General features: G+C 33.7%; 1 protein-coding gene across 2 annotated transcripts; it reads right to left on the bottom strand.

The window, feature by feature from the left end:
- Positions 1-180: 180 nt before the first annotated feature.
- On the bottom strand, positions 181-10,038 carry LOC108215358 (putative ABC transporter B family member 8). Of its 2 annotated transcripts, XM_017387828.2 has the most exons (10): positions 9,857-10,038; positions 5,238-5,514; positions 5,063-5,117; positions 4,487-4,665; positions 3,930-4,387; positions 3,295-3,835; positions 2,770-2,949; positions 1,380-2,657; positions 860-1,275; positions 181-785 (listed from the first exon to the last, which is right to left on the bottom strand). In XM_017387828.2, the coding sequence occupies exons 2-10, from the start codon at positions 5,499-5,501 to the stop codon at positions 431-433; spliced, it is 3,726 nt and encodes a 1,241-aa protein (XP_017243317.1). In that variant the 5' UTR covers positions 5,502-5,514; positions 9,857-10,038; the 3' UTR covers positions 181-430. The 2 variants fall into 2 exon arrangements, with proteins under 2 accessions (XP_017243317.1, XP_063944955.1); XM_064088885.1 differs by lacking the exon at positions 9,857-10,038 and having other exon boundaries at positions 5,238-5,651.
- Positions 10,039-12,109: the final 2,071 nt, after the last annotated feature.

Raw genomic sequence — 12,109 nt, 5'->3', positions numbered from 1 at the left:
TTTGGATTAAGGTTCATAATGGGAATGAGAATGGCAACCAAGGATATGGGAAGAGGGTTAATGAGGGTTAATGAGAATGGAAATGATATCAAAATTCAAGGAATAGGAATGTATGATTTAACTTAAAAAGACTGAGTTCTCTTTCATATCACAAAATAACTAATTAAAACACTTATGCATGACAGCATGAGATTGAGGTTCTGATTCTCGTTAACCGGGTTCATTAATCATTTCATATACCACACTGCCGACATGCATGTTATTACAGTCTCATATACAAAGTTTTATAATAGCTCATCCCTTGTATTGCTGATGGTAGCCAAGTTAGCCTCCATTCTGCAACTTACAGTACTGAACTACTCGAGCCATTGAACTGGCCCGCATAAATTTACACACTTGCCAGGGGTTCTAGTAGCCAGATTGAATCTGTCTAGAGATTGTGGAGGTTGGCAAGGTTAAAGAAAGCGCCTCGCTTGTTTCTTAACTGAGAATAGCTCCCTCGCTCCAAAACCTTCCCATCCGAAACAAAGGCGATGCTGTCCAGATTTCTAATGGTGTTTAGTCGATGTGCCACGACAATGGTGGTTCTTCCAACCATCACTCTGTCCAGTGCTTCTTGCACAACTTGTTCTGATTGAACATCCAATGCACTTGTGGCCTCATCCATTAGTAGAATTGTTGGGTTTCGGATTATGGCTCTAGCTATGGCTATTCTCTGTTTTTGCCCTCCTGATAATTGCACTCCCCTCTCGCCACATTCAGTTTCATATCCATCTTTCAAACACCTGTAATTTATCATGTAGTTTCAGTACATGATTGTTTATCTGCATTTAGATGAAATGGTAAAAAGAGAACTTACGCAATAAATTCATGAGCATTTGCAGCCCTAGCAGCCTCCACCACCTCATTTTCTGATGCATCAAGCTTCCCAAAGACTATGTTGTCGCGGATGGTTCCTGAATAGATTACTGGCTCTTGGCTAACTAATGCCATTTTCCCTCGGTACCATTCAATATCAAGCATTCTTATGTCCACTCCATCCACTTTGATTGTTCCTCTTTCAGCATCATAAAACCTCTGAATCAGCGCGATCACTGTGGACTTTCCACACCCACTCTTCCCTACAAGCCCAACACTTGTTCCTGCTTTCACTTCCAAGCAGAACTCGCGCAAAACCAGGTTATCAGGCTGGCTAGGATACGCAAAGTCAACCCTTTTCATCTCTATCTTACCAGTCATGTTGTCAGACTTGATTCCATTTGTTCCATCTTCAACCTAAGAGCAAATTGGATAATCAATTAACCATACAAAACAAGTTTCAGATTACAAAACAATTTGTTAGGAACTCCTTGTATAAGAAAAAGGGGAGAAGTACTTACATTGTGAGTCCTGGAAATGAGTGATTGCCTATCAAGCACCGAAAACAGAGATGTCAGAGCTGTTGAGCTCTTAGCAATATCTGAAGTCATGCTCCCAGCATCTGCTATAACTTTTCCAGTACTGACCAAAATAAAGAAAGTCTTGAAAACAGCTCCTGCAGATATCTCCCCAGCATTCACCAATGTTCCACCATACCAAAAGTCCAAAGCCCAGCACATAAATGTTAGGCCTTGAGCTGATCCTAACCCTATCCCAGCTAACCAGGATTTCTTTCGGGCCTCCTTCCTGGGTTCATCCTGAGCTTCATCAAATATTTGAAGGACTTTTCCAATGCTCCCAAATGAAGTCACAATTCTGTGGTTGTACACTGCCTCTGCAGCTATCTGAGTGCTTTGATTTTGTGCTTTGACAACATTTGCTGACATTGTAGAGAGCACAACTTTTCGTGCATAAAAACAAAGAATAGAAAGGGGCTGGACTGCAATCATGACAAGAGCTAGCTTCCAAGCTACAATCAGTCCCATTACCATTGCAATCATCACAGCTGAAATTGTTTGCACTAAAAGTGACACTCTATCTGCTATAAGAGACTTGACCAAGGCAGCTTCATTGTTCAATCTTGAACACAGGGCTCCACTTGAGTTCTGTTCTTCATCAAACCAAGCTGCTTCGAAGGTGAAAATTTTCTTGAGCATCCTTATTCTGATTCTTTTGGTTAGCTTCTCACCCATATAAGCAAAATTGTAATGTTGCAAAAGATTCACAATTATGGAAATCAGAGAGAGTGAACAAAATATTATAGAGTATGTTCTGATTCGCGCATTCATTTCCTGATGATTTGTTAAAAAGAAAGCTGAAATCATGCCTCCAACTGTCAAGGCATACACAGGTTGTACTGCTCCAAACACGGCTGCTGACAAGCTTCCAATAAGGCCCTCTTTCCATTCAGGAGAATTCAAAGAAAGAAGACGGTAGATTGATTGTGGAGGATTATTGAATTTTGGGCATGGCTTATCATCAATAGTTTGAAGAGGCGAGGAAAAGAGACCTGGACTTAGCCTGCTGGCACTGCTTATTGCAGTGGAAGATCTAGCCGATTGATCCACTTGTTCTTGCTCATCAATAGTCAACTGTCTTTGAAGTTTTGCCAGCTTTGCATAATGTCCATTATGTTTGTTTATAAGATCATGGTGTGTACCTTGTTCAGTGATGCAACCAGCACTCATGACCGCAATAACATCTGCATTTCTAACTGTTGACAGTTTGTGGGCAATGACCTGATCATATATATGATTAGTGTAAGACACCAGAATGTATATATTGTTACATTGTCAAGATCAGAAATGAATAAATGATCAAACAGAGACTAGAGGATTGAGGTATCTGTACCAAAGTTGTCCTTCCCATGGAGGCTTGATCAAGGGCAGTTTGAACAAGTTTTTCTGATTCAGAATCAAGTGCACTTGTTGCTTCATCAAGTAAAAGCATGACAGGGTTCTTGATAATGGCTCGTGCAATTGCAATCCGTTGCTTCTGGCCACCTGATAAAAGTGCCCCTCTCTCACCAACCTATTCAGTAGATTTTACACATTACAACTCCATATGCAATCATATAAAGGCATTTGCAGATGTTTGCAGGCTATGAGCCCGTTTGGCTGAGCTTATGACTTATGACTTAACGTGACTTATTTGATAAACTGAGAGTTTAAAATGTCTGTTTAGGTAATTTTGACTTATTAATGACTTATGAGTTATTTAAAATATAATAATAAAAATAAAAGTGATTTATGAGTAATTTATGACATTTTTCAGCTTAAAGCCAGAGATGACTTAAAGCCCGGGCAAACAGACTCTATATAGCAGGTTTCTTAATGTTGACTTTTAACTTCATGTACAAATGATAACAGAACTCACCTTTGTATCATACCCTTGTGGAAGTCGGCTAATGAAACTATGAGCATTAGCAGCTGTTGCTGCAACTAGTACATCATCCATAGTAGCATCATGTTTCCCAAACAAGATATTCTCCTTTATTGATGTCCCGAAAAGTGCATGATCTTGACTAACTAGTCCCATTTTCCCTCTCAACCATTTCATCTGCAATTTCTTTATGTCTACGCCATCTACACTAACAACGCCACCATCTGGATCATAAAATCTTTGCAGCAAAGAAATTGCAGTGGATTTCCCACTTCCACTAGCGCCAACAAGAGCCACCGTTTCTCCTGCTGCAATCTTGAGGCTGAAATCTTTAAGAACAATGCAGGTAGGCCTCGAAGGGTAAGTGAATGTTATGTGCTTAAATTCAACCTCCCCTCGTATTTTCTCCAACACTAGTCCATCTTTTTCTTCACTGTCAATTTCAGGAATCCTGTCGATCCTTTGAAATATCCGGGATGCTGCAACTGATGCTTCCGTGAAGTACTTTAGCTCAGGTATTGCCACTCCCAGTGATCTGCATGCATTGAAGAAGCATTCAAGTCAATTGACTACAAAATATTGATTACTTGATTATACTGAAGGAAATTTTGATAGACAAATCTACATACAAGCCAGCTAAAATGAAAGAAATGCCGGCTGCATAAATCCTTCCTCCACTTTCACCTTTGTACATAACCAAATGACCCCCATACCAAGCTATTAAACCCCATATCGCAAAGGAAAGGCCAGTACTTCCAACAGCAAGGCCTTTTGCAATTCCTTGCATGATTCCTAATTTCATTGTTTGATCTAAAATTGCAGAATACTTGTCGACGATGCTTCTTTCAGCAGTGAATGAAAATATGGTTTTGATGGAGAGAAAGGCTTGCTCTAGAACCGTATTTGCTTTGCTGTATTCCTCAAAGGATTTTTTTGATAAGTAGATGAGGTACTTCCCATATATTAGCCCCGGAATTATTAAGAGAAGCAGTGTCGGAAAGGCTACTAAAGCCAATCTCCATGAGAAATAAATTGAAAATGCAAGTCCAGATATGAAAACTGAAGTGTTCATCAAAAACTTTGGCACCTGTTCAGTACATATGATAAAGCTAGGTTAAAGTTTTAGTTTTTTTCTTTGTTAAGAAAACCAAATTATTATGAGGGGTCTAAAGAAGGATATATATACCTTCTCACTAAGAACTTCTTGCAAGAGAAAAGCATCTTTGGAAATGCTATTAACAATTTCTGATGTTGTTGCTTCTTGTGAATCAAAGAAACCAACTTCTTGCCGCAGAACAGCTTCCAAATACTTGTAACGAATCTTTAACACTTGTCGTTCGCTGGTTTTACTCCAGCAATAGCCCTCTGCAAATGTCATAGCCCCAAGTGTTGGTTTCATTTCAGCAGTTAATTATTCATGCATGTATTTAATCATAATATCCATTTTCCTCATGAGATTCTTTTTTCTTTTTTTGGCCAATTAGTAATGATTAGTATTCTTGGCATAGGATATGGAACCTTTTCTATCTTCATGATTTTATGGCCGGCCAACTAATTAAAATTGCAAATTATGCTTAGGTAGCCAGCTAGGGCTCTATTGATCAGTTATTCAAATAGGGTTAAGGCTCACTAGGGTTTCCTTGTTTGTTCTAGTAGACAATATTCAACTATTATCTGCTTATTCCCTCCATAGAAAGTGAAGCAAAATCATAGCTAGTAAACATAAGAAATTAGCAGAAGATTGTTATTGAAAAATATATACCTAAAAAAGCAGCAACCATGACTGCCAGCCCCAAGTACACAAAGTATAAACTACACTGCGAATCGAAAAAAGCAGGCACAAGAAGAAATTCATGATGAGAGTTATAAAGAGAATAAAATAAACCAAGTAGAAAAATGATATGAAAAAAGGGTAAGAAACTAAAATAAAAGCAAACCTTTTGAATCTCCTCCATGAAGTTGGCATTTTTTTCTGGATTCTTACCATAGCCCAAAGTATTAAAAAGATGACTAACATACACTAACAAACAGTTTGTGGACATTCCATCTCCAATGGCTCCAATAGTACCCAAAAACATGAGCCAGAGATCACTCCATTCCACATATCTGAAGATGATGCCCATGTTATACTTCCTCTTCACTTTGCCACTCTCATCTGGCTCGGCCTTCTTTTTCGAAAAGCAGCTACTCATCATCATCATTCCTTGTAATGATCTGTGCAAGGTAGGTTAAAAGAAGAGAGTGAGAGATATGTCTGCAGGTCACCACAGAAGAAATGATCAATTTATAGGAGCTGAGGTCCGAGGTTACAAACTAATTTTCGTCTAATTTATCATGCATTGTAATCATTACAGTTTGCAGCTAAATCAGCATTCATATATAAAACCATTTTTTCAGGGTTTTTTTTTTTGAAAAATATGTATTAGGTATATATAAATATTATTTAAAATGGAATATATGTAAGAAATATTCGTCAAACTTAGTCCATGGACATCTCTCGGAGGTTTTGGAGCATGTGCGAATTCATTTGTATAAAATACATTACTCAAAATGTTTAATATAAAGTTATATATAAATATTAGTGATAATTAATTAGCATGTGAATGTAAATGAGAAAATGAATAATCAAAAGTTACTATCACTTAAAAATATGAACCGTGTACTAAAAATTTTCGATTTATTCAAAAATTATCAATAAATTTTCACAAAATATTTTATCAATTTGTTAATTAACACAGAATTTACTACAAATCTCTTGATAAGTCGGTTAACCAATTAACTCTGTTTTTTTTTGTCAGGAATTAACTCCGATTTTTATAACTATGAACATGGTAGATATTTAATTGAGATTTGTTTGTACATAGAGGTTTGATTTTATTTTAGATAAATGTAATGAATTCAACACCAAATATTAATAATTAATAATATAATAATAGATGTCTACGTGAAATATAAAAATAATTTTTATAAACTCTAAATATTATCATCCCTTTATTTTGAGTCAGGTTTAGAATTTTTTTCATTGAGTATATAGTACTAATTTGAATTTGAACTCAAAATCTAGCCTCTGAGCATATATTTTCGAGCTCGAATCAAATCAAATTTATCAGAATTAGAATCCTAATTCCAGAAAATTAAAATCGTCCATGTGTAATCATAAACATACTTATCATATACAGGCAAATGTAGAGTTAGCATCCGACTTTATGGTATAATAAACTTGTTTGTTGTATTTTAGCATATGCTCTTTTCCTTTCATTATTGGTGTTGGTTACTTTGCATTCCACTACATGAATAAATATTAACTTCTTTTTACATAAAAGATGACTGGGGTGGCCACTGCTGCAGGGTTCTTACCTCTTTTGTTTCTTTAGCTTTTAGGACTTTCCCTTTTCATTTCTTGATGTAACCTCTTGTCCCGTAGGTTGCCCCGCGTTTCTCTTTTTTATTCAATTATTTTTATGCTTTTGTCGTCAGCCTATACAATATATATATCTGGTATCTACAAAATTTTTAGATTTTTATAATATATCAGTCATTATAAGCTCCGACCCCAGACCGAAAATAGACCGTTTGAGTGAGTTTGAAAAAAAGTTTTCTTGTCTAATGTAAAATTGAAGTAAAACTAAAAAAAAATTAAGAATTATAAATGATTAAATTATTTGAGAAAGAAGTAAAGTTGCAAACAAAAACTAGTATTCACAGAACTCGTTTAACTGGGCTCGGTTTGGTTCGACTTGATAAACGAGCCGAATTCGAACAAAAGTTTTGATTTTTTTAATTAAACGAGTCGGCTCGACTTGACTCGTGAAATTAAACGAGCCGAGCTTGAATAGATGTTTAGACTCGATTAAGTGTAAAATTATATAAACTAACTTCCTGACTCGTTAAAACCAACTCGTTTAGCTAAACGAGCCGGCTCGACTCGACTCGATTAAACTGACTCGTTTAACTAACCGGGCCAGTTCGACTCGACTCGAAACTTAAACAAGTCAAGTTTGAGCAGAGCTTTAAACTCGATTAGCCAAACATGACGGCTTGACTCGACTCAATTAAACTTCACTCGAATTAGACTGGCGTAACCTTATCTTGCACGACTCGAATTAGAGCCTAGTGTCAGGGTTGTCTTCGTATAACAGAGACTGCACAAAACCTGCTATATACTCCGCAAAGGAAGCAGGCAAGTATTCTTTTGTTTGAAGTTCCTTGCCAGCAATCTATCTATATATTTATAATATATATGTTCTACTCTAATGAGTAAAGTTATTATAGTATTAACAAATTGGTTTCAAAATCAGAAATGGATATATTTATAATAACTTTTTGGTATAAAAATATTAATTTTTATTACATAATTAAAACACTTGAAGATGAGATATACGAAAAAAGTCAAAAAAAAAAATCAACTAAATCATGGAGAGAAAGAGAGTCTGCGCTGTTAGGAGAATATATATGTTATGAATTGTGATCTTAATGGGTCCCGATATATTCTCCAACAAATTTTGAGGATCATCATCAATATATATGATATTACATGTAGATAAGGATTTTTAATTTTATATTTTAAAGTTCCGAGATCTCTCCTGTATTAACGCTATTTGTCATGAAAATGAAATTTTAAAAGCCTCGAAGTCAATTTTAATCAAATGTTTCATGTCAAAATTAATGAATTTTGGATCACATCAAATTATATTTTTATCTATTTTTTTATTATAAAATTCAATGTAATTGTTACGAACAAATACCTAAATAATATAATATTTTGTTAGTCGAAGACATAATATTACTTATATTATTAACAAATAAAACTATACATAATTAAATTTGAATAATAATATAAGAATTATTGTTGGGATGTTAAATTAGTACATTTATAAAGTAAATGATTAACCTAGCCATAAAACTTAAATAATTTAGTAAGAAATAATCTATTTAGACTTTTAAATATAAACTAAAAATATTGAACGTGACAATATTAATTAAAATCAAAACAAATTAGAAATTCAGTCGATCAGATTATTAAAAATCATATTATTTAACAAACTTATATTATATTTTTATTAGTTGCACTTAAATTAAAATTTATCACTTAATTTTTATGATGGAAATAAATTATGACACGAATATGTACTGTAACAAGTATATGTAACAAGTATTTAGAGAATGAAGTGTGTGGGGATGGCAAGGGGCAGAATTTATTCAGGTATTTTAATATTTGAAAAATGTAGTAAAGTTATGACAAAAAAGTAATGTATTATTAAAGTCCAACACACTTTGTACCCGCAAATAATAACATTTTAGATTTTCATGTAAACAATAATATTATATAAATATATATATATATATATATATTAAAATTCAAATATTATGTACTATATGAACTGAGTATTTGAAATTGAGATTATTTTCACCTTAAATTCAAATATATTATAGATAAATTTGGCTAACTTATAAATTATTTGAGTAGTAATTATTACCTCAATAATTATATAATTAGAAGAAATTATGTAGTGCGGTCATTGTTTGTCTTAAACTATTAAACGGAATCTGATTTTCTTTTGACTTTGCATCAACACCTAAAATAATTTAATGACGAATACGTACGTAGAGAATTTATCCCACTTGCACCAGTTGAATTACTAGATGTTTTTGGTTCGGTGGTAAAGTTTAGGTTGATGCTTTCGACAGCAACTTGCTGGCTGATTTTAAGGTATATTTTGACATTCACGACTCACATTAGGACTTCGACTTATTATATATTCATATCAATTATTCGTGCACAAGTTAATATATATACAAAGCTTTCAAATCTGATTATTCGTGCACAAGTTAATGTATATACAAAGCTTTCAAATCTACAAACATGTGTACAAGGTGATATGCAAATTTTTAAAATTTACAAATATAAAATTTAATAGTTTGAGAAAATTTGATGCAAAATAAGAAAGTTAGAACATTATACGTCCGTTTGTTTAAAAGAAGCACCAGCTGCTTTAGGCCTATGATTTTCTTTGACTTGTTTATGTAAATAGGTAGAAGTGAAACTTTTTTTTTCGAACTTGTACTTCTTTCCCAAATATTTTTATTAGCTTATTTATTGATGACTTTTAAATTCTAATCCACTTATTTACTTTAAACAAGAAGCTAAATTTGCCTAAACGGCCACTATATTTATAGAAAAGATTAATAATAATTTTCTTTCTCCATTAAATCTATAAGTTCATACTATAGATCATAGTGCATGTATAACATATTAGTTGTATAAATTTTGGTCAATTATATCTTATTAGAAGATAATATCCTAGCTAGATTAGAATATTAATTACAACTAAGTTACAAAATATATCATGTAATTTCCTATTAGTCCATCATTTAAGAAAATTATGTCAGGGAAATGAGAAATGTTTTTTTACTGACATGATCATTATATTCTCTTATACCGCAGCTATATATAGTAGCACAGAATTACACCCCGGCCACAGGTAAGCATTGCAGGAACAATATCTATATCTATGTTCTCGAGTAAAATCATAGATTAATACAAAGCGGAACTTACGCGAGATGATGAAGCAAGCTATTTGGCGAGGTTCAGCAAATTCCCGCACAAACTTGTGCTCCTCAGAAGACCTCCCACCAGCAAGCAGTTGATGAAAAGATGAGTAGAAGTTGTCATTGCTGGGGGCTTTATATATAGGGTGGGAATGGGAAGAGGGAAGTAATAATATACTGATGCGGGGTTGATGGTTATGGTATGGAAGAAGGTGATGCGAAAAGCTACAAGTGAATAAGTGATGGGAAAAAGCAGGTGGCTCTGTTCATGTACATGTCCACGTTCCACTTCTCTCAGATTCTTTCATCTCATCCTCAACAAATCTTTTTTTAGAATACTATGATTAACACGTGCCTAATTCTTTTTTGTGCCTAATTCTTTTTTAATTAGTTAGAACATCACCCAATAATACTATTGTATCATAAAGTCATTAGACGGTAGAATTGTTTTAGGACATTACTTATTAACACGTGTGTTCTCATTTATTTGGTGGAATCTGCCTTTCCTCAAATCCAAACACTTGAATGTCCACGTAACTCAAGTGATTAAGAGCTTATTCTTTGTCGTCTCCCGTCTTGAGATCGACCCTAATGTTGTGTTTGGTTGGGGTGAATGATTCCGGAAGGAATAAAATGAAAAATGAACTATCTTATGGATGATTTTTAAGAAATTTCATTCCTTTCTCCATTCCATTTCCTACATCATATGCTAGATATCACCCCTTCCATTTGAGATGGAATGCTCTCACATCCTCAATTTCTTCTCAAATCTCATCATAGCAATTTTGCACTCCTTCAGATTTTTTCAAAACTTTCTTTCTATCTCTATTAGTTTCAAGTATTTTTTACTCATTCCATTCCATTCCATTCCATTATCCTCAACCAAACACAACATAACTCTCTCCAAGAATTTAGTAGAACATATGTTCATTTGTAAGGCTATAAGACATATTTGTCAAAAAAATAATAATCAAAAGTATTAATTTTCTTAATCACCCCGAGTTCGTACGTTTGAATAAAATCTATATAATTTGAACACGATAATATTAATATATATAGGGTTTTGGTACAAATTTACAAATTTTTATTTAAAATTTTATTTTATTTTCTGTATGTGTTAATTATAAGTTATATAAGGTATCCTTGTTGAAAATACTCACTATTTCATTTAGAAAACATATAAATGTCGGATGTTTAGGCGTCGGATGTTTATGACCGACGCTGTAGGATCATCTTAAGTGCCGGTTAAGTCAAGATCGACGCTACATGGCCTATTTTAAGCGTCGGTTAAGTAAAGACCGGCGCGATAGGGTAAGTTTTACGCGGCGGTTGTTTTTAACCGACACTAAAGGTCTGTTTTAGGCGTCGGCTGATTAAACACCGACGCTAAAAGGTCAGTTTTAGGCGTCAGTTATTTCATGACCGACGCAAAAGGTCCAACACAAATGACATTAAGTGGCAGTTAAGCTAGCAACCGACACCTAAAGTATGTATAGGCCACGGCTCTCTATATAATTGACGCTAAAAGTGCGATGCATAAAGACATTTCTGTAGTAGTGGTTCAACACATACATAATTTGAGTTCAACATTTTTTAACATATTTTGGTGAACATCGGTTAAAATTGTGTTCGAGAAGAATATAAACTAATTTTTCAATGTAAGAATTAAATTAAACATATTATATAGCAAATATTTATTTTTCTAGATCCTAACCAAACCTCAGAGATATAGTTTAAACATCTCTTTAATATATTCAACCCATTAATATATAATTAGTGTTCTACACTCGATGTTGAAACCAGTTACAAATGTGTTGAATGCACAATCTATTTATGTGTTATTTTTAAAAATTGTGATGTTAATTTTATTTATAATTTTCAGCATCGTTATATCTTATAACTAAGGATTAATTAACAAGTTGGGAGAATAAAAAGAATTCAAAAAAATAGTTTGTAAGTTTAAAACTTAAAAAAAATATTATTTGATCCTAACCCTATATACATACATACATACATACATACATACATACATACATACATACATACATACATACACACATACATACATACATACATACATACATACATACATATAACAAGTGTTTTATCATTCGTAAATTCGAACTGTAAAGAACTAAAATCATCGTAATTAGTCCCTTTATGACCGCAAAGTCACATTATTCCTAATTGCACTAGCTATAAACTGACTCGATGCTTGGTCCACGTGTACATGCCCTTTTGTAGTTCTAGGGTGATAAAA

This window comes from Daucus carota, chromosome 3 (genome assembly GCF_001625215.2).
Source record: "Daucus carota subsp. sativus chromosome 3, DH1 v3.0, whole genome shotgun sequence".
Lineage (NCBI taxonomy): Eukaryota > Viridiplantae > Streptophyta > Magnoliopsida > Apiales > Apiaceae > Daucus > Daucus carota.
Note: the sequence above shows the minus strand (reverse complement) of the source record. Positions and strands in the feature narration are given on the sequence as shown.